The following is a 23,815-nucleotide window of genomic DNA, read 5'->3' on the forward strand; positions in this document are numbered from 1 at the left end:
GTGACTCCTTAATTTTGGGTGCATGCAGATACGTTTCTGATCCGACTAGATGATTTTAAAGATAGATCTACCAATCACATGCAGGAGGGATGTTATGGCCTTTTAAAGGCTTTAGTTGCATCAAGCATCTTTAAATAGATTCTTCTGTGCAATATGTATAACACATTCAAATGTGTTAAAATTGCAATAACATTGACACAGTCTTTAATTTAAAATGTAGCTTATTAATACCACATTTGTCCTATACCTATTTAAAATAAAATAAATAGTTGTAAACAGGCCTCTATAGTTAGGCCCATGTTGTTCAATTGTCCGTCTTTTTTTTTTTTTTTTTTTCATGAAACACACAAAGTTAGCCAAACAGACCTAACAGAGTTCTATGCATTAAAGTATGAATTAATTCGTTTTTCTGAAACATTACATCTTGAGTATAGCCTGCACGCACCATTTTTCCTCTTATATTTCCTAATGATCAGAAACTGTATTGTTTGTTAAGGCTTTGTTTTATGGCAGGTGTCCGGACTCCCGATCAGAAAGGTGAGATTATTTTCTCCGAGGAAGATATGTAAACTACATTCTTAAACGCATAGTGAAGACACTTTGATCTGTTCATTAGTTTAAGCCGGAGTATTTGGGAGATCAGATAACAAGAGCCATTTTAGGCCTTAAAAAGCTTCAGTGTCTTTTGAAAGCATATTCTTTTGGTCAGCCTGGGGCGATGTGGCTTTGGGGGTGGAATTACCTCATCTTGAAATTTCCCCACCTCTTATTTCACCTTTCCTCACACTTTAGCCTCCATAACATTGTTTCTTTTTTGACTCAACAATAGCAGATAATTATGGGGTAAACAATAATTACATTTTGTTTAATGTCTAATCTTGTGAGTCGTATGCTATATTGAGTTTACTTTAATTAAAAACACATTTTTTAATACATATTTGTGCCCCCTTTATCACCTTAATCTCTTTAATATGTATGTTGCCTCATATAAATCATCATAAATGAGAGCTTTCGTCGTTTAACTACGGATGAATTGTTTTGATTTAGACTACTCAGGTGTATTACACTGTTTGGCGCATGCGTACTGCACGGCCATCAGGTGAAGTCAGCAACGTAAACCTCTCATGGTTTCACTCATTCGCTGCTTCTCTGTGGGGTTGCTGTTACTGGAGCCTTGCAGATGTCTTTACTGGAGAGGATAGACTGGAGGGTGAGTTCACTGTGTATTGAACTCCTACAGCTGACTTAGTTTAACCCAACCAGCACCACGTTTATCTGCTGAGACTTTATTTGTTTTTATGACTTTACACTCAAATTACCTGTTTGCAACGGCGTCCGTGATTTATGGCAATAAGGCCAAGACCTAGCTACTCTCAAAAAATGTCGATACATTTGGTTTGAGGCTACTGGATTACAAATTAATGATGCTTTTTCATAACTTAAATAGACGTTTATAAAACATTAGTTAGACATCATGATTTTTTTTTACAGCTGAATATTGTGTCTGTTTTATTTGAATTATACAACATCTACGAGTAAGGGGTCCTGCAGAAACGAGAACTCTTAAGGGATTGAAATGCAGTGAAAGTCCCATTGACTTAACATACATTAATGATCTACATCAAATTAGATTAGATATACTTAATTCATCGCAATCTGAGGGGGAAAAACATGTAAAATGATAGAAAATGTACATTATTTGAATAGTGTGGTGACCTTTATTAGCTATGCGGTATTGTTGATACGCCGTATAAATTACAATGCGTTTCATTCCTCATCATGGTCAGCCTTAAAATATGCTTTAAAGTTTTTACAGTAAATATAGGCAAAATGTATAGGAAACTAATCTCAAAGCAGAACTCACTCATTGATCTTTGTGACTTTTTCCTCATTTGCCCTGGCATGGATCCATTTAATCTTTACACCTGACGTCAGATAAACCGGTTGTCACTGCAGTCGACTGTCATTAAAATGCCAAGATGAGCATCAGATTTGTTCAAAACATCACCGTCAGGCCAAGCGTGAGTAACTCCCTTTAGGTCTGCTCTATGTGTCTTCCAACGTAAAATAACATTTAATCAGTGAGCATTTCACTTCAGCTTCGCATCACAACAAACCAAGTACCAACACGCAAAAAAAAAAAAATCCTTCGTCGTTGATCCCACAGCGGAGTAACACCGTTTGGGTGTGCGGGACTCACTTATCGTAAAATACAAAGGTTTGACCATTAATCTCACAAATTATAATCTGACATTTACTCATCAAATAATACAAAACAAATTTGATAAAATTGCTCACAACAATGGACGTCATTTCTTATTTTGTGTTGAAGGAGATATATTAAAATGTTACATTTAAAACGGCAAACAAAATGTGCTAACTGAAAAACTGAATAATTGACTCATATGTTGTTTCAATTCAAAATTAAGAACAAAAACATCCTTTGTCCTCAGTTTGGGTTTCGATGCATATCAAAGCTTCAAAGCAGCCGTGTTTGTGGCATTGCAAAGCTCCACCAAAAATGCAAATGAAGTTAAGAAAGAGTTGTTTGTTGAGATCCTTTGAGCTTTGGAGTTTTTTTTAAGAGAATGATGCTGCTAAACCCTTGGGCTTATTGCGGTTTAAAACAAGCACTTAACCACCACTGTGAAACACCAACATCACAATGTCATGAGGTTTGTTTAAAGGACTTTGATATTATTTATGAATACAATCATAGAGAGGTGTTTTCTTAATATCTATAAGTTATTTTGAGTAAGTTAACACAGTGATCTATTTAAAATAGCCATTGATAAAAGTAAATGCGAACACCATAGCAGCATTATTTACCATTATTAATTATAACAAAACTAATAGAATAATAATATAATATATTAACTATTAATATTTTAATATACATACTTTAGGGTTAAAATTGCAAATTGTTGGCGTGATTAATTACAAACAAACACACACAATGTCAACATGCACAGTAATTCATATTGCTACAGCCTGATTTTAAATCAGTGATAGGCCTATATACACCTCAAACACACATGCACTATTTAAAGAAGGCCCAGACAGTAGGCTAAATGCATCATAATTTTAAATAATTGTTGAGAACGCCATCAAAAGTCTTGAACCGAGCACTGTGATTGGCCGAGAGGCATTCCAATTACCACCATGAGTCAGTACCCTAGCAACCTGTCACTGCAACATTACCTACCTGAGTTATCCTGGTTGTGAAACGGATATTATCTTGTATTTTTAATATTTACTCAGCAGAAGTTACCGATTAACATTTTGTTAATAGTTAAAACATTTTTAAGACGTATCATTTCAAAACAATTTGTAAACCACTAAACCAGTCTCCGCGGTATACAACTTTTATAATCCTAAAAGACAGCCAACAGGTTTCAAAAGGCTCTGTCTTCAATTACCTAATGCTTCTACTGCTAGAGGAGATAAAAACAAACACAGTTAAACAAACTAGTAGGTGGTGAGAGATGTAACTCACTGTACTAAAGTCATAGGGTCTAAATGTCACTGTACAGACGGGCAGAGTTCAGATTGGACCTCTGTCCCGCCAATCAGTAATCATTTCATTTTCCCTTCTTACTGACATCATCGCAGGGTGACGCCCCCTCGGAGCGGCCGTATAGATATAGTAGGCTACAGTGCTCGTGTGTGCACCAATAAGACTGAACATCACTTTTTTGACCATAAGAGGGAGTCAAGTTTCTTATATGCACCGTTTTTGCCCACTTTCACAACAGAACTACAGAACACATTGAACGGACAGGGGGAGGAAATATTTGCTTGACAACGGTTATTTTCTCCCATAGTGGCTGTTGGAAACTCATATCTGTGTTTGGATAGTCAGTCGGTCTGTCAGTTCGCCACTTTAGCCCACACCTGCAACTTCGCCTCTTCAGCTGAACAACAAGGTGGTTCATGATCACCAGGAAGCTCTTGATTTCTTCATACCTGGATTAACTCGCAGGCGACAAGATATATTTTCTTTCTCTCTTGCCCTTTTTTTTTGTAACGGAGAGCGTTTTTCTCTGTCAAAATGCTGTGGAAATTAGCCGACAACGTGAAGTATGAGGATGACTGTGAGGTGAGTTTCGATAGTTACAAAACGAGGGAAAAATCTCTTTTGATTGACATCGAAGTTTAAATTTCCAACGGGGAGTGTCACTAAAAGTCGATTGTCACAGCAGTCTTCATTCAAATAAGAAATAAGACCATAAAGTTCAGTCAGTCATCAAAAAAGGTGACAACAGGACAATATCGTGGTCAAAAGTTAAGGGGTTTAAAAGAAACATTTTCAGAACAAATACAGTATTATTTCAACAACAAAAACAGTAAGATACCTGTTAATAACAATTTATATGTAATATATCTAATACTAATAATAAAATAATTTTAAAAAATGTATTTACTACAAAAGGAGTATAGGTTATTTTATTCCATCGTAAACTGGGCCACTACTTTAAGTAAATAGTATTAAGTAAAAACATTCGTCTATAATTTCGTCAACCAATACAATTTAAATGATATATGCATTTCTTACCTAGGCTAGATAATAATAAAATATATGCCACGATAATATTTAATGCACCGGCCTAAATATAAATCCTCATCCAGAGGATATCATATCAAGGGGGTAACAGACACTTGCTTCCCGTAAGGGACAAATGTCACCAAACCTGCCATCTTGTTGTCAGCGCTCAGTTGACGTGTCTCTTCCGTCCCTCAGGAAAGGCACGACGGCAACAGCAATGGGAACCCCCGGCTGCCTCACCTGCCAGCGGTCAGCCAGCACCTGTACAGCCCGTCTCCCTCCCTCTCACACTCGGCCAGTTCGGACTTCCAGCCGCCGTATTTCCCGCCTCCCTACCAGCCCATCTCCTACCCGCAGTCCAGTGACCCCTACTCGCACCTCGGCGACCCTTTCAACATCAACTCACTCCACCAGTCGGCGTCTTCGAACCAGCAGCAATGGCCCGGCCGGCAGGGCCAGGATGGACTCGGTGCGCACGGGAGGAGCGGCCTGGCGAGTCAAATCCTGGGCCTGGACGGCTCCTCCGGGGTGAGGAGGGAAGGCTTCCGCCGGCCGGAGCTTCTGCCCCCACACGTGCACAGCATAGAGTCGTCGGGTATTGGTGATAACATGGGAATGCACGACATGGGCCACGGGATGGATGATGTTCAAGTGAGTGGATTTGATTGAGATTAATAGTTGTTACACTTTGGATCGTAGAGGTCACCGAGTATGAGCTGTGCGTGTGTAGTTTATCAGCTAGCAGAGGTGCAAAAACTGCAATACATTTTGGGACAATATGTAATACATGTTAAATTATACAATTCAGGTCTAAAGTTTATTCCGTAGTTTATTGTACATTACACATGGACATTATTTTCATCACATAGTTTTAAGAAAAGCAAACAAAGATACAAACCACCAGTGTCAAGTCCCTTCACTTTGTATTGTGTTTCTTTGTTTTGCCTGAAAGAACAATTTGGACAGACATCGAACACTTTAGCAGAATTTAAACTTGTTATGCATTTATCATTGTGCAAAAAATGCATTTGGTTGCTTATTATTGCTTCTGTTCTTTCTTTTTTTATCAGCATGTAGATGACCACAGTATTATTATGGCTGATCAGACAGTCATCAAAAAAGGTGAGTTATTGCATGTTTATGAGCAATCTAAACTTCAATCCCACTTTAAAAAGAAAAAAAAAGTTGTGCAAAATGCTGCTTGGGAAACATGTGCAACAAAATAAAGATGCAGTAATTACTGGCAAGGGCTGGAAATGTACTGTAAGGATTTTTCACTCTTTACATACTTTGAATTGTCATAACAATAACTTCTATAGCGACATGTCAGGGCACTCAGTTTGAGAGTACAGCGAAGGAGGAGTCGTGTATTTTTACTTGCACTGCACACACAGATAATCCTCACAGCCATGAGATGCACTTATCTACGCTAGATGTGATCCTTAGACTATTCAGTTGGTGAAGGTCCTTGAATGGATGCCCAGTGGGAAAGAACTGATCCCTTTCAAAAAAACGACAGGCTTTAGCTGACAAGACAGGAAAATTGAGCAATCTCACAACCTTGTGTTGACTGTGAGAGAAGAGGAAAGCTTTGGATCATCTTTATGCTGGTTAAGCTTGCAACTGCAGCGCTGTTCAGTTCACATTAACAGGAAATTATGAGTTGATCTTGAAGCAGTGTTTGACTCTGCAGAACCAGCCTTTGGCGGGGTGTGGCATTATGCTTGCATGTGAAGGACAGTTTAGTTATTTGTTGGGACATGAACTGTTTTGAGGAAGAACCTATTCCCGTTGTTTTGTCACTAGGGCTTAATTAAACAGACTTTGAGTCAGAGTAAGATCAGCTTGAGCAACATTAGTGCACTGCTAAGCATTTTAGATTTATTGAAACCATGCAGGCAACCGATAGATATATTCATTACATTCTGTGAAAACCTATACACTGACATAATATTTCATTATGAGTACGTATTTTGAAATGCTTTATTTTCTTATTATCATGCCTCACCAGTTATTTTGATGACATTTATTATTACATTAAATCCAGTGTTGCTTAAGTGTTACAATGTTACTATGCACAATTAAATACAGAAAGCCGTTTGCACAGCATGACAAACCAACCAGTCTCCATTTCCTACATAAATAAGTGTTGGCTCATTATATTGTTCCCATGCTCAGGGGCACGCTATGGGCAATCTAGGCTTTCCACTTGTAAACAATGGCATGTCATTCCCAGCCATGTGCCCCAGAGGAGCCTTAAAGCACTCATGTGACTCTGTGATTTTTGTCTCAGTATTAGGACTACGAGGTGGCAGGAACCTTGATCGCTTACAGAGGACTTATTATCAGGGGGGAATTCTTGCGGGTGAGAATAAAGATAGCTGTGTTTTGTAGTGTGCTGTACTGTTTTGTTTGTCCGATAACTGTCAGTGCTTATGTGGGGGGTTGGAAACGTTGTGTAACTTAAGTACCAGCAATAAACACACACATCAAGGAGTATTAGATCCTTTTACAAGTTCAAATAATAAACAGTACTGAGGTGTATCTGTGGCTTAGATGAGGGGCTGTATTTGTGTACCTGTTTGTGGATGGTGTTTGCCATGAGGGCGTTATAGCAGTGTAACATTTTAGGCACGCAATGCACATACAATTTCAAACGTCTTTCCCCTGCTGGTCGTGCAGAGCTGCATACACACCTTGTGATTACGTACAAGAAAACACAGATTCCTTGTTGCACAGAAAGGATTAGGATGATTAAAGCTTATGTACATACACAGGAACAGTGCATATATAAACAAATTATGTTGCACAACCAGACTCTTTTTTGCCCTCTTTTGTTTTCCTTAACTCTTCAGCTTACCCAAAAAAATGTTCTCCCCTCACTCTCCAGGGCCTGTCAGTCTACCCAAAGGCAACGCGTTGGGTCTTCCTTTCCAGAAAGAGTCCCTGCTGGGCATGGTATCAAACCCCACAGAGGTGTTCTGCTCCGTACCGGGCCGTCTTTCCTTGCTGAGCTCCACATCCAAGTACAAGGTTACCGTGGCCGAGGTCCAGAGACGTCTGTCACCCCCTGAGTGCCTGAATGCATCGCTCCTGGGAGGGGTTTTACGCAGGTCAGAGCTCAGACTCATTCAACATGACAGCAAGCTGGATTTAATATTTCCCTGTTTTTTTTAATGAAAGTGTTCAAGTTGAACCTAATATTTTGTATTTTAACTCAATATGATTGCTTTCAACTAACCTAATACAGTTATTGGAAATCTGTTGATATAAGAGATTTAATTAAAGTAAATGTTTCAGTTTTTTCAGTGTGACAGAGGGCTACAGTAGCACTGTTTCACAAAATATAATCCAAATTAATCCAAACATAATGGATTTCCTTGTTTGTTTAATCAATAACTTTGTAATCTGCAAGCATTTGATTGGGTTGTCTGATTGCCTTAGACATAAATAATCCTCAAACTGAGGAGTTGCAGCTCTAAATATCTGTAGATTAAAGCTCAGCAGCCCATGGGAAAGGCTTTTCTGAAAGCACAGCTTGGCTCTGTTGCTTTTGCTCATCAGTTTTTTGCATAAGGTTCGTGACATTCTTTGTGTGGTCTGCAATTTTGGTTTTCTTCTTTCTCTGGGGATAGGTTACATCAACACAGTTAGTACCAATCTAAAGACTCCGTGGGTGTGTGTGTTTGTCAGGGGTTGCAGCATGGGTAGGTTTATCTGTGGCGGCGCAGTTGACCTTATGGCACATATGTTAGTGTGGCAGTCTGTTGAGGGACTGTGAGGTTACAGTATGTACTCTACACCCCTGACTGAAGCGTTTTGTGCTTGGAGTGCACGTTTGCAACTTCCCATGTGCCTATGTTAATGCTGACATGCACACACACACACACACACACACACACACACACACACACACACACACACACACACACACACACACACACACACACACACACACACACACACACACACACACACACACAAACAATCGCAGACATTTTTAAGTAGGTCATATAGCACTAGGAGGGGGATCGTTAGCGGAGGGAGTGGGGGGAGACGAGGATGCGGGGATGGGGGCAATCACACACACATGCCTTCCTAAAGATGCTCCCTCTCTCACCCGCCATGGAGAGGGAGAGCTTGCCCTCCAGTCATGTGTAAAACTGAATCGGCCCTTGCAAGTGGGGAGTAAGTGTTTCTGTAAATGCGTGTATGAGAGATTTTTGTGATACGCTTTTGGAGTTGAAGCATCAACTGGGAAAAAAGTGTTTTTTAGGTCATGAGAGCCTGTTTGTGAGATTTAGTTGTTATCAAAAGTGGACAATTAGACCTCCTGCAGAAGCGAGTGCGATAATACAGCAACATCCATACAACTCTATTCTGTTTGTTCCCTCTAATTTATGGGTTATATACCCTTAAGCAGATTTTAATTAAAGATAAATAATGTCTGAAGAGATTGGGAGATGGTTTCTAAGTTTCCTTCTCCTTACTAATAATTTTCTAAGAAAACGTACATGCATTGTTTTGGAAAAGTTGGAATTAATTATCTGAATTAATTCTCAGCTGTTTACTGAATATGTGTCTTTGTGTTCTCCTTCTGCAGAGCCAAGTCAAAAAATGGAGGTCGCTCTCTGAGAGAAAAGCTGGATAAGATTGGACTCAATCTGCCTGCAGGAAGAAGGAAAGCAGCCAATGTCACCCTCCTAACCTCACTAGTAGAAGGTATGACATGTCACTCAGTAGCACATTCTCAGCTCTAATTGCTGTTTTCTGCGGCTGGAATGTTGCTGTATGAGTGAGAGCGTCAGTCTCATTCACATATAGTGTGTGGGTTTTTAGTACTGTAAAATATCTTCTTTCAGACTATTCATTGTTTCAATACTTCATGATTTGAATAAAATGTAAATATTGTAGTGAGTTTTAAAGAACTTTGAATGGGCCATTAAAGACATCATTTCTCAGGTTTCTAAGCGTATGCGCAACACTAATGGTGCAACTGAATATCCTACAAACACCAGTTCTTCCACCATTACAATTTAAATATTTGTTATTACTCTCATCTCACACATTGTGGTCAAGTATACATTATTTCATTCCTTTAGAGACTGCAGCATCCAAGTCCCCAGATCTGCAGTTTTTTAATAGCAGGGAGGTACTGGGTTATAATAAGGACACCTTCACTTTCCCTTGTCAGTGTCTTGAATAGTAAAAGTATCAGTAAAGCCTTACCCAGAATGCGATGCTTCAAAATGGAAACACTATCACTTTAATCATATCTACCTGCCGTAGGCTGAGGTAGAATATTTTTCCTCCCTTGCACCCTACACGCCTAATTTTTTATAAATGGGCTGATGATTATGTGCAGGAGAATGACTGGAGGCTTGTGTTATTTAGAGACCTTCAAAGCTGAATTAAGCCTTGTTATCTTGTGTTTGGCTCGCCAGGAGGGCCTGCTGACCTTAAAGATTGTGCTTCTGAATAGCTGCCCGCATCCTCAAGTGATGTGCACGACTATCAATAAGCGGTTCTGTTGGCGCCATGGGCACTATCTGCTAGCATTTATTCACATAAGCCCATTATGACCATGCAAGTCAAACCACCCTCAAGACGGAAATATATTCATCTCACTAGCTCTCCTTCCCTTAAGCGAGAAGACTGAGTACAGCTGATTATTCTGCAGTTCAACCACTCCACTTCATGTGCCTTGATGCTTGTGTGTATCAGGTCAAAGCGGTATATAGTGCTCTGAATTGATAAACTGCCGAAGCCGGCCAGCTTACCATTTGATCATCTCAGCCCAATGTGTCAGAGGACATTTGGGGATAATGTGTGAATGTGTGTATCATATTAATCTTTATTCTTTGGTTTTAGACCAAGCATAACTGAATTGAATTGGGTTTGAAGGTGATTTTCTTTTCTCTTTGGTCTGTTTTCTTGTTCTCTTAGGTGAAGCTGTTCATTTAGCAAGAGACTTTGGTTACGTGTGTGAGACAGAGTTCCCTGCAAAGGCAATTGCTGAATACCTAGGCAGGCCGCACGTGGAACGCAACGAGGTTAACTCTCGCAAGAACATGCTGCTCGCTGCCAAGTAAGTGCCTTGTCTGCATGGCTGCCTTTAACATGTAGAAGTTTTTTAGTATTGATTGATTACTTGAAGATTTTGCGAGTTAAATATCCTACTTTAATCTCAGATTACAATAAAACAGTACATGTGTTAATATACATTTTCCCCCTTTACTTAAACATTCTGGTTTTCTTCTTTTAGGAATATCTGCAAGGAGTTCACTGACCTGCTAACACAGGACCGATCGCCTCTGGGAAATTCCCGGCCCGCCCCCATCATGGAGCCTGGAATCCAAGGCTGCCTGACCCACTTCAGCCTCATCACTCACGGCTTTGGCTCTCCCGCCATCTGCGCCGCCATGACCTCGCTTCAGAACTACCTGAACGAGGCGCTCAAACAAGTGGACAAGATGTACCTGAGCTCTGGTAGCGACACCCAGGGATCCTCAGACAGTGGAAGCAAATCTGCCGACAAAATGGACAAGCACAGGAAATGAGAGCTCAAGGAAGAATCCTTATGAACTTGAGAACCCCTGAGTCCCTTAATCTTGCTGCCCTGTCTGCCCTTTTGGACTTAAAAAAAAAATCAGTATTGATTGATGAGTATTGTCATTTTGAGAGCTGAATTTGTGCGTGTGTGTACTCGCACTGTTGAATTTATATCCTATTTTTTGAGATGTTGATGAGAAGAACTTGTCACTGCTGGCTGCAGATCAGTCTTTGTTGGCACTGATGGTGCATGACCGTGTGCTGGTCCAAATGGGAGCCCATCCGTTGAGGGCGTAAACACACTATATCACACTAACCACTATGCAGTTACACACAGTTGCCAATGTGCTGATACTACAACACAAGTACCTGCTCTCAGTGGACAACAATGGAGAAAGAAGTGCATACTGTTTTTTTCTTCCAAGAGGACATCATTTCAAGATGACTTGCTGTGGCTGTGAATTCCTCCCAGCCCCACCCCCCCAAACCCCCATCCTGCTCTGTCTGGAGGCAAATCCACTGATTTCCTGTGTCTCAATGGACTTGCAAAGGACAATTTTTATATGAGAAAGAAAGAGAAGAAAATCCACTTCATTTTCTTTCTTTCTTTTTGTTGTGCTTGATTTGCACAACCACTTCAAAATGGCTACAGTGTTATTGTGCTTTGTTCATGAGAGATGATTTGAATCTTATGTAGGCCTGAATGAGAAAAGATGAGTTTTGGTTTGTCAGTCTGTGTTTGGTCAGAAACCAGAGACTTTACAGCCTCTTCAGTGTTCATGTGGATTACAGGCAAAGCAGTGCCTCTATTGTTTCTCTGTTTTTTTAAAACTGGCAGCGTTAAGTGACCAAGTAAGGTATTGATCATTCTTAGTATTTAAAAACCCCAAGTTACCAACAACCTAACGACCCCTTCAGTCCTACCAGAGTGTGTGTATGTTGTGTGAACGCGTGAAAATGTATATATTTCTTTTCTTCAAAAAATGTTTTTAATTAGACAATAAATTCCAAACATAGAATTTAATCCAGTGTCTTGTCCTGGATGTAAATATTTTCTAATTTATGTTGTAATTTAATGGGATTGTGTAAATAATGGTATCATTCTGGTGTATGGTTTCACTTTTTATGATGATGTGTTTAACTTTTATAAATGGGTTAGTTTTTTATCGACTAGCGGTTAGGAAGTGGGCATGATATACTTTTTTGAAAATATGTAAAAAAAACAAAAAAAAAAACTGTTTTAAAGTTTAAGGAAAAATAAAAAAATGAAAGACTCAATCCCGAAGCAGTGAGTCAGTGATGTTGCCTAGGCTGCACACAAGTACACATTTTTGTGTGCACTATTGTTCTGTAGCCCCATTTTCAGCAGTATTTCAGAGATGATGGGTAAGTCATGAGTTGGAAGAGTTTCCTATTAATAAACAGCAACAAAAAGCCCCAAACTAATGGGAACAGTAGCCATCATTATCTGCTCTCACTTAGCTTACAAATAAGCTGTGTGGTTCAGTGAAGGCAGAGACCTCAAAAGTACATCATGTGATGAACAAATATGCACAGCTGAGAGGAGAAAAAAGCTTGGTTAAACATAGAAAACTATTTAGGCGAGAGCCCATCACTTAATATCTTCCTGAGCTTGCTTCTGACCTGTCCGTCCACTTTTTCCACTTTCATTTGACTGTTTCTTGTTTTCGGAGCAGGTGTACAACCACCTGAAGTGTCAATCTGTTTTAGGTTTAAACTGTATTTCATCTTTAGAAATGCAGTGATGACCGAAGTTGACAAGACCTTTGATGTCTATAAGAACAAGAAATGGTGCGAAACTGCAGATGGGGTTTACATGTGGCGCAAGGTTGCTTACTCATCACTTGCCTATCCAGTTCCTGCTGATTCATGTGGTCTGTGTGTTCATGCGTTTCATGAGCTTGTGTCTGAGCCACAGTAACACCAAACCAGTGCTCATTGGCAAAATCGATTTATGAGTAGTATCAATTTGTTATCCACGGCAATTGCCCTGACATTCATCCACGTACTAGCACATATCCTGCTTTGAAGGTCAGCAGGTGAAAACAGTGTTTCACAAAGGCTATGCATGCAGTGGCAGTGTGCAAAACCTAGCAGTTAAACAAGTATCAGCCTCTCCCCTCAGAACCTGTTTAACCAGACCTGTCATCCTGGTGGCTCGCAGCCCTCGCAGCAGTTGACTTTAACTGCCTTCAGTTACTTGCGGTAGCTTGGCCCTGAGAGAGTAGATAATAGGAGAAGGTGATAGAAAAGAGAGGGAGGAGGTATTGGCATGGAGGGTGAAAGAGGCGGTGGATTTTGCTTGTCTTTGATGAGCAGCTGAACGCGGTTGAGAGAACAACCTTGCTGTGTCTGAGGCTTTGATTGGGAGTTATTTGCTCTGTCCCTTTTCTCACGACTCTCTTTCATGTTGTCACCCTGTCAGTCACATCACAGTCTGTGGTTTAGCAGCCGTGAGCTATTAAACACACTTCCGTCCCACTCACTTTCCTCACCTTTGAAACAGAGGAGAACCCTCTGAGCAAGGGAGCTGAGTATATAGGCCTATATAACTGGGATAGTTAAAAACTAGGCGGAAAAACATCACTACCTGTGACATTTAGACTTTTTCCAACCAGACAGTTATCATGTTTTTTCATGTCCACAATGCACCTGTTTAATATGTGTCATTCCTTATTATGTGTTTTCCAAAACACAGTATGGAAACTGGTCAAACGTTTTCCTCTAAACTGTGAGACAGTGTGAGTAATTTACCTCTGACACACCTAATAAAGCTGGGAAAAGGAGGCGAGCGTAGACTTGTTGAGCTTACCCGTTACCTTCGCCTCTTTTTCTTTAATGAAAAAAAGAAAAGAAACTCATGCTTCTATCATTTTCAGAGATTATATCTGACATGCTAATATACTCTGATGTTATTAGGATGCCCAGGGCTACTTGTCAGCTTAAGATTCACTGAACTATAGTTGTATTTCATGCCAGCTCTGACTGAATGACCTTTCTATGTAGGTTACGTCAAGTCACATGATAAAGATTAAGGAAAGTAGAAAAAGGCAGCAAAACCTAAACATTTGACACTACATTAAACCCTTATTTTAATCTGACTGTATACTTTAAATCATAATTTTACATTTGGATCAGAAATACTTTATTGAGCCCATTCTGGGAATTTTTGTTGTTACAGCAGCATGTTAGAAGGCATTTCAGCTGAGTTACTACAAAAATATTGCATACTATATAAGTTACAAGTTGGAAAGCTGGGACATCAAGACAGATGCATTTATACATCAGTTTCTCATAACAGTCTGAAACTAAACTGACTTCTATTCACTCGCTGACTTTTTGCCCAACATGTTCCCAGATACTTAGCACTTTCCTTTCACCCCTTACATTTAGTCAAACCACTTCCCCTTCAACAACCGCCTTTAAAATCTGTTGTACATTATGGCTCATTTGCAGTCAGACTAATCGCTTGGTTGCAGATCCCAACCACTGAAACCACTTTATGAGTTAAAACATAGTCTTAACATCCAATGTCACAAGCGACAAGTCATACAGACGACAGTTGATTCTCATGTGTAAATCAGGAGTCGAGGTCATTCTCTGCTCAGTAAACACAGGAAGCAGATGATCATTTCAATTCAAACTGTGTGTCTCTCATTTAAAATTTGAAGGAAAAGTTAAATTTCCATCTATAATGGAAATAGCCATTTTGATAGCTTTACAAATTAGATCAAGTGATAAAGAGATATGCTACTGAAAATATCATATTCATGAAGAAGTACTTTAACTCTATTAAAATACTACTCATGTTTAGGTGAAATAAAAATCACAATAACTCTTCCAAAGCGACACAAAGAAACTCATCACAATTTGGTGAAGGTGAAGAAAAAGCGTTTGGTCATGTCATTTATAGGCGGAAATAATTGGCAATCTAGTCAGCGAGCAAGGAAATATATTTCATATATTGGTATTAACTTAACAAGACATTAAAACTACTTGTCCATGATTATATATAGTCATAAAACTATGAGCGTTAGAAACAGCCAATGGTACCCCGATGAAAGAGGAGACTTTCAAGTGAATTTCTTGTTTTATTCTTTATGATTTAATGAATTAAGGACTGTCTTTCTTTAATCTTTTTGTTTTTGAGACAACTGCCATAATAAACATAACTTCTTTGTATGCAATAAAATTGAATTTGAAAAGTGAAATTCTTGTTTCACTACTCAAATAGCTTTTGGTGTCTTAAAGTGCCTTGTGGGCTCAATGAACTACACATAATGAATAAAATGTTGTAAAAAAATAAATATATAGCATTTTACAAATAAAAAAGTCCTTTTTAGGAAAAATAAAATGGGAAATAATGAAACAGACAAATAAGACAACTTATGAAAGAAGCAAAAAGGGTGTTTAAAACTTGCCAAAATAAAGAAAAATCTAAGAATATAAATTAGTTTCACAACGTTTTTTTACAATGCATGGGAAAAGGCCATTCAATTTGGAAAGAGGAACACTATAATTAATTTATCAAATACATTCATTATCTATTTCTTTCCTGGATGTCTTTGCTTTACTTTCCTGGATTTATATGGGTTGTGGTTTTTTCTTGTTGTTTTGAGGAACATTTGAGTTGTGTCTGCTCCCAGCGTGACTCGCTCCTGTGTGGCATTAAACACACCTGGACCTGAAGTGAGTGAACTGTGCTGGTATTTGCCCGCTGTGCTGTACAGCAGTAGTGGGTTTTTTGTCTTGAGGATACTGCCAGCCTGACTGTACCATAAACATTTGTTTGTTGTAGCATCTTGACAAACATTTAAATTGTGCCTGTCCAATCGAGAAGTGCTCTTTAAAGTGGTCACCACCTTTAAAATTATTTTATTAAGAGAAACACTTTTTTAGGCTAAGGGCAAAGAGGTTCAATCAAAAAAGTGAATGGAAAGAAAACTCTGATCGGTCCATAAAAGGCTACTTTTATACTGCCCTTTCAAAGTGGCTTATTAAAGTACTTAATCATTCATCTGCTGACAATATTGAGAAGTAAAATAAGTGTTGAATTTAAATAAGACTTGACGTTTCATTCGATTAATCAGCATAAACATTTAATGACATAAAAGTTCAACACTCATAAGAGCTGAGACTTTGGTATTTCTGAGTGTGTTTATGTGTGTGTGGAGGTCGGGCGTGGGGTGGAGTGTAGCTGTGTGGGAGAACGTAGTTCAATAATGAGAGCATTAAGCAACTATGGTAGGGGGTGAGATGGGTATGCGTGAGTGTGTGTATGTGTGTGAAGGGGTGGGTGGGTGGGTGGGGGGCTGGGCGGGTTGCAGCCTAATCCCTGAGGAAAATGTGGAAGAAATTAATCTAAATTACAAGGATGAGGCTAGTCTGGAGTCTGGGTCTGGAAGGGCTACAGAGGGAAGGAGGGTGAAAGAGATGTGGGGAAGAGGGAAAGCAGCCATTACTTGTGTCCTTTTCAGTATTCTGGTCACCGTTTTCTTTTTTCCCTCTTCTTTTTTCCTTATCCTGTGGGAATGATGTGGCCTGTCTTCCTTCCTCGTTGGCTTGCCACCCAGACACCCCTCCTTCGCTAGCTCACGCACAGGCCTCTTACCAATTAGTTAGCAGTGTAGCTGCTGCCAGCGTGGACAGGACTGTAGGGACCTCTCAATCCCTGCTCTCAACCCTGTGCTTTCTTTTCACAGACAACAGATGTCTTGGTTTCTCAGGGAACATGTATCTCGTAGCTGGCCTCTTGCAGCCTCTCAAATAAAAATCAATTTCTTAAAACCGGCCACATCCCAGAAGTTTTGACTAACAGGAAAGAGATTAGCTGTTAAGGAACTCCCTCTCCAATACACAAGGAAGAGCCCCTTCTTCTTTCTTATTTACCCTGACACAAAAACAGATAAATTACACATGATGGTTCCCGCCGCTGATCTATCTAATGAAAAGCATCTGGCGTCTCCCCCTGCTAACCAACATACAAGCAAGTCTTGTTCACCTAGGCTTGAGCACACTAATGGGAACAAGCTGTTTGGTCAACAAACAGGCCTGTAAACATAAAATGTACCAAGCTTTACTCAAAGTACTCTTTACTCATGTACCGGAGTCAGATATCCTGAGCGTAGGGCTGTAACAACAAAGAGTTTACATGTTGGTGTCACTGCCTGTCACCCAGGTGTCTTTTTCTCAAACAGTTTAGCACAGTTATTTAAGCCTGTTCTGGATTGATAGAAAAGGGATAATTCTTGAAAAGTAACATTTGTTTCTCATTGTTGTTACTGTTAATGGGATTATGGATTAGCAGGGATTATTGATCTGTCTGGGTCTCGCTGTTCATAATTCTTCGTCTCATCATTGGCTCACACATGGCTGATTCCCAAGCTTATGAATGATGGCTGTGGCTGTGTGGCTAAAGCAGGGGTTAATGCCGGAGTAAAGGGCCTTGTTACTTTTGTGGAGCATGACAGTTTCCCCCTGCCGTTAAAATACTGTTTTCAAAACACATGATCTGATGGCTTGATTTCTTAACATCTAAAAGCTATTTCTGAAGGAAATGTGCTAGTATTGATCACTCCTTCACTGTAAATAATACAGAGCCATTTCAATCGCTGCCAGCTCCCTCTTGAACTCTCTCGCAAACCATGACTGCATCGACCTCCCCATCTTCCCAAAAACTAAATCTCACCTTTTAAATCTGGCTTTTAATGTGTGATTAATGTTGTGTCCTTGTGTTTAATGTTTTTATTTGAACTCCATTTTATTTTTATTTTTACGTTTATTCATCTTTGAGCTCTTGTAGAATTATTTTTATTGTTAGAAATGTTTTGCCTGCATGTTGTAGCAACTTCTGGAAGGCAATCTCTTACATTTTCAATTTCTTCCTTCTGAAGATTGTTTAGCAGAGGTGATAAACATTTAAAACATCTTGCCACCTGCTCATACAATTGGTTGATGACATCCTGGACAGGCAAATTCTTTCAAAAGCTGCCATTTGCTGTCTGAAACAACACCTCTGCACTACATAAGGATGTTTTCCCTTCATAAAAGTGTATACATTTTCTCTGTTGATAACGTTAGCTGAGGACTTCTCTGTTTTAGTCCACCTCTTCCATTTAAATTAATATAATTGTCACTCTTTTCCCTTTGTCTTTTATTTCCTCTTGTCAGAGTGTCATGCATTGTTTCTACAAATGACATGCAATTAGTAGGAAGGAACAATAAGTATCACAAGACGTGACTGCGACGTCATCAAAATCAACATGCGTGTTGCACTGCTTCAGTCATGCTCTGCTTGCTGCTATGGGTCTATTTGCTATTAACATTTTATCCTTTATACAGCTGATGGTACATCATGTCCCACTGTACCGTACGTCATCAGACTGGACACTCTCATTTGGTTTTACTGACATAACATCTCAAATGTAACATATCTCTGGAGTGTGAACATCTTGACATCGCCCACTCAGACCTCTGCCAAGACTCAGCTTCCTTATGATTCTTCATGGTTACTGAACAATCAAAATCCCAAAGGACAACTATTGTGTCCTCATCTTGAGCTGTTCATGAGATGGATCCTTTAAAACTAGTGAATGGAAGTCGCTACCATTGGGGAGATGGTGCGCTGAGTTTACACATTCATGTGTTTGTGTTGTCCTCACTTCAGAGCAGGAATGCCCATAGGCAGGCACCAGGCTTTATGGTTCAGCTAAAGGTAAAGCTCATTACTTCGGCAGTCCCTAACCAGCTGTACTGCATGGTTCAAGCTCTGGCCCCAGGCACTTTGACTTTCCACTAATAAAGAGTCATGTAGAAATGTGGGATTCTGCAGAGAAAGGGGGAGAAGCAGAAAGCAGGAGTTAAAAACAAGAAATAGACTAAATAAAACCAATGAAAATTATAATTATGATAATAATAATAATAATAGTAATAATATGTTGGTATTATTATTACTCAATTTGCATTATTAATAATAATAGTAATACAATTTAATAGTAATAATAATAATAATGATAATAATAATCATAAAAATAAGCACCTTTTTATTTTAATTTATTATTGTTAGAAAATTACTCCTAGACCCAAAGCACCACCAAAAAAAAAAACACGAGACATGAAAGGTACAGACAGCAAAGCAACAAAATAACAGCATTTTCGGAAAAGCTCATAACATTGCTGGAACAGACCGACAACAAGATTTCTAACAGGTGTTGTTAAAAGTGGATGCTCTCCTGAACTCTTCAGACAGAGCTGTTCAGAGTGAGGGCACTGCAGAAAATGCTCAGTTGTCTTGCAGCAGTTGGAAAAGATGGGTTCGCTATGAGAGAAGTGGAGGATGAGCCTTTTTACATGAGGTCATAGAGATAATGGCGCACAGATCAATGAACAGATTTGTATTTTAATGTGATTATTTTAAAACTCATTACAGGAGTAAAAAGTAAGAAATAAGTATATTTAAATGATATGATGATGTGGGTCCGTACTTGGGGAAAAAAACCATAAAAACTCAGACAGTTAGAGGGCAATAACCAAACATGGTAAGGTGCGTTTTAGAGGTAGGAAATAGCTAAATGAAAAGATACATATCTAGCAAAGTAAAAGAAAATAGTAAACATGTGAAGCCAAAGCTGCTTTGAATGGATTTCTTTGAAAGTAAATGCTTCCAGTATGGAGTGAATCATTGTAAAACCACATTCATTTCCTGCCTGTGTTTATCCAAAGAGGGATGAGATACAATGCTGTCCAGACTTGTTTGCAGTGTGCAGAAAAGTGTACAGAGGGGGGAGATGTGCTCATTGCAGACGGGGAAAGGCCTTACTTAAGCAACTTGTAGTAACACTTTGAGTAATAGTTTGTCATCCTCATGGCTACTGGTTAGATATGAAAGTAGGTCAACAAGCAGCTTTCAGTTTAGGCTTCATCCTTTGCAATTATCATTCACAACCAAAATCAACATTGTAAACAAAGGATTGTATTGTTGTTTGAATGAATCCTTCATGATTGATCTAATCATAGACACAAAGACATTTTCTCCTTTCCTCACACTGCTTATTTCTTCCTTCCCGGCAATTTATCCAACCCATGTTTGGCATACGGCAGCCACAAGCTTGCATGCCTCAATTATGTTGGACGCTATTGTGTTTGAGAAAGGGGAAAGAAAAGGAGTGATGTTTACAGTACCTACCCATGGCATCTGGCCACGATGCTGTTGCTGCATAAAGAGGGAAGGTGGTGATGAAAGGTGTCAGTGTCCACTGTCAGATTGGCATACCTCCTCTTTAAACAACAGAAAGAGAGAGGAAGAGAGTGGAAGAAAGTGGAAGGGCAAGCTGTTTTCTGCCAGTTTAGAGACAGATGAAGAAAGAAGAGAAAAAAATGTTTCTCGGATATAATGAAAGGTGGAAAATAAACAATTAGACATGCTAAATTGGTACATCACTAATTATGTTTTGGATGAAAGAAAATAGCACTATGCTGATGCCTGAAGGAGGGGCCGGCATTAATGATGGCTCCAGGCAGTATTTGTAAGTGCAGAGAATGTGTGTATTCTTTAATTTGGGCAAACACTCATTTACATAAAATCTCAAATGTTTGAACTGGCTAAGATGTGCTTGTTTTATATGTTTGAACAGTGCTAGAAATTCTTCAATCCGTTCACTCCAAACATAATTATTAAAAAAGCACAAAAGTGTCTGCTTAGTTATGTGTTTTGTGTTCTGTGTATAGGTACGTCAGTGTTCGTGTGTGAGGAAGAGAGTGAGTGACAACATTTTATTGTGTGTATACTAACATGCACCTGCCTATTCAGGGTATTAAAAAAGCAAAGAGGCTAAATTAGCGTGACTGCCATGGACAACGTTTCTGCTGACGCAACCGCTGCTGGATAAACTGGCACCTGAACAATAACAAGGAACATTAAGAGCACAAGGGAGGAGAAGTGAGGGAGAGATCCCAGATGTCGGTGATATGAGGGCGATAAAGCTCATATCTCAGCATGTTTACACACAGACTACTGCTGCTGTATACTATCAGATTATTTGAGAGAAACAGAGGTGCCACACATTTAGTAAGGCATTCATTCAACACCCTTAAAACCTACAACCCCCGTCAAAATTCACCTGTATTCCTCTAAAGTACAGACAGATATTCTACAAATGTATATGTAATGTGGGTGTGATACCTTGCATAATTATTTTTGCTTGAACTTGCTTGTATTATGTAATACTATGTACTATGTAGAAAATAGTTCTGTCACAACAGGCAGGGAAAGACAAAAAGGATGTTGATGACACATTTCATTGTTCATATTTGAAGAAGGATTGGTTACAGAGTTGGGAAATCAGATATCATAAAAAACTGCGATTTGCACATCCTGATTTGAAGCACCTGCTTTTTGTATGTGTTCATATGCGTTTTTGTGTGTGAGTATGGTATGTGACACTAGATCTCTAGTATCATAAAATATATCATAACAGTCTGATTGGTCACATCTCACATTACAATCTTTGGCAATATTCTGGGATACCATCTACAATGTATTTGACTGAAGAGTTGTGGTACCTATATTGAGACATATTTGCTTTATGGTTTCTGTTAATACATCTCAATATGCAGTGTAAAATACAGAAAACATATATAATAATAATCTGTTAAATGAAATGAAATGAAACTAGACCTTGTTAATCTTATAGTTTTTCTTCATCTGCGCAGCTGAGTGAATATGAAAAAGAGCGTATGATTACAGAAATGTGTGTAAGAGTCTGAATGTAAACATGCATGTGAGTGTGAGTGTGTGTGTGTGTGTGTGTGTGTGTGTGTGTGTGTGTGTGTGTGTGTGTGTGTGTGTGTGTGTGTGTGTGTGTGTGTGTTTAGTGCTTTGTGCAAACAACCAGACAGAAGTCTAAAGCAGAGAGAAAAATGTGCAGCTTGAAAATATCAGTTCTGTTCTGACATGCCTCATCATTTTCTGCTCTACACCAACCGCCCTCACTTAACACACAGCTGTCTGCTGAACAGCCTGACAGCAGCAGCAAATTCCCACCAGCCGCTGACAAAAAAGGATACATATTTTAAATGTTAAATTCATTACATATTTTCCCAATTATATCAACTTAAATTGTTTTGATCTGACTAGATGACATTATATGACAAAAAAGCTTAAAAGTCGGATTTGAAATGTGACAGCGCATATGTGAAAGCAGTTCCAGAGAATTCCCCTCAGGCACACTTTACACGCAATAATAAAAATAAAAATAAATTAAAAAAACCTCTGCATCATAAAGGGATATGTTGACGTTAACGGTGTTGTGTAGTGTAAGAAAAATAAAGCAGTTAGTATTTAGTGATTTATTGCAGATGAAGGTAAAGGTCCAAAGGGAAATAGGTAAATTAGCTCTCCGGAGAAGCTAAGCTTACAACATAAGTCCATTTCCTCTGTTCACAGGTCACCGGTGCCGTGAGCTATACAACACAGCAACCCCCCCCCCAACCTCATCCCACCAGCCTTTCTCCTCACTTTACCTCTAAGGGGGAACATATCTTTACTGTCTAATCTCCATCTGATTCCAATTTCCGTTAAGTCCCCTTTAAAGCACTTTCCTTAAAGAACTTAAGCTTGACATGATCATATGAATACTCTGTACCTGTTTATTCTGGAGCCTAATTTAAAAGTTTAAAGGGACAAATCTGAGTTGGTAATATGGAGTTAGAGCAATGACAATAATAATGTGAGATGATTGATGGTGATCGGTCAGAGTGAACTGATAGGAATTTAAAGTATTGCTTGAGACACTCACAGTTTGGATATATGCATCCTTACTATCTTATAATTGGCCCCCCTCTCTTGCTTAAAAACAGTGGAACAGCTCTGTCTGTCTCCATTGGAGTCACTTACTTGTCCTCGCTGACCTGTGATCAGAGCCCACCACTGCTTTCTGAAGTCAAATATGGTTAAGAACTTCCTGGCTTCTCCTGCTGGCACAGGATTGACTCCTGCCAGCTCTCCCTCTTCTGTGTAATTACTGTTCTGGGAAGATGCCATGATAAAGACGTTGGTTCACCCGGGGCGAGGCTCACGGCAGCTTGGTTTGTGAAGTTGGACTTCTTTACAGGGGATCCCTTACAGACGTAGGAAAAAATACTGAAGGATGAGTTATGCTTCCAAATCATTATGTTTTGGTGGTGACACCATAGGGGCCAGCATGAACCGAGTTACAATTGAAGACTTGAAAACATTTACTGTTGTAGTACAGCTCACACTGCTGCCATGTGTAATCAGGCAGTGTTGTTATTTTTTTTCACAAATCCAAAGTGGTTACAGTCTTTAATTTAGTTTATACTGGGGGGAAGCAATTGTGGTGGAAATGTCATTCACAAAAAAAAAAATTTCTAGTTACTGAAATGGGCCTTTCCACAAGTAGTCTTTGCTACCACTTAGTGCAGAAAATGCCCCAAAAAGCAACCTAAGGAGTGCAGAGTTCTCGTGGTCTCTTACTGTCGATGTATCATACATTTTCCGAAAGATTCACATACTCAATGGGTGTACAAAAAACAACACCTCTGCAGTGAACATGCGGATCATTTCACATTGTATTGCAGGACAACCTAGTTGTCTAGTTAACAGGAATTATATCACACATTAACACATTTAGAAAGACATTTACTTGCAACTGGAAAAAATATTTTGACTCTCCAATG

General features: G+C 39.3%; 1 protein-coding gene across 2 annotated transcripts; it reads left to right on the forward strand.

Annotated features, from left to right (window-relative positions):
* The first annotated feature begins 3,694 nt into the window (after positions 1-3,694).
* On the forward strand, positions 3,695-12,376 carry tfap2c (transcription factor AP-2 gamma (activating enhancer binding protein 2 gamma)). Of its 2 annotated transcripts, XM_063911944.1 has the most exons (8): positions 3,695-4,099; positions 4,742-5,197; positions 5,617-5,668; positions 6,840-6,911; positions 7,437-7,659; positions 9,150-9,268; positions 10,493-10,634; positions 10,812-12,376. In XM_063911944.1, exons 1-8 carry the CDS (start codon positions 4,052-4,054, stop codon positions 11,104-11,106), a joined length of 1,407 nt encoding a protein of 468 aa, XP_063768014.1. In that variant the 5' UTR covers positions 3,695-4,051; the 3' UTR covers positions 11,107-12,376. The 2 variants fall into 2 exon arrangements, with proteins under 2 accessions (XP_063768014.1, XP_063768015.1); XM_063911945.1 differs by lacking the exon at positions 6,840-6,911 and having other exon boundaries at positions 3,698-4,099.
* The last annotated feature ends 11,439 nt before the right edge of the window (positions 12,377-23,815 follow it).

Source organism: Eleginops maclovinus, chromosome 20 (assembly GCF_036324505.1).
Source record: "Eleginops maclovinus isolate JMC-PN-2008 ecotype Puerto Natales chromosome 20, JC_Emac_rtc_rv5, whole genome shotgun sequence".
Classification (NCBI taxonomy): Eukaryota; Metazoa; Chordata; class Actinopteri; order Perciformes; family Eleginopidae; genus Eleginops; species Eleginops maclovinus.

Excerpts from the sequence above, each read along its gene's own strand:
- tfap2c (XM_063911944.1), top strand. The coding sequence starts at position 4,052 with ATGCTGTGGAAATTAGCCGACAACGTGAAGTATGAGGATGACTGTGAG. Across the intron at positions 7,660-9,149 it reads CTGGGAGGGGTTTTACGCAG|AGCCAAGTCAAAAAATGGAG; the intron begins GTCAGAGCTCAG and ends CTCCTTCTGCAG. Across the intron at positions 9,269-10,492 it reads CCTAACCTCACTAGTAGAAG|GTGAAGCTGTTCATTTAGCA; the intron begins GTATGACATGTC and ends TTGTTCTCTTAG.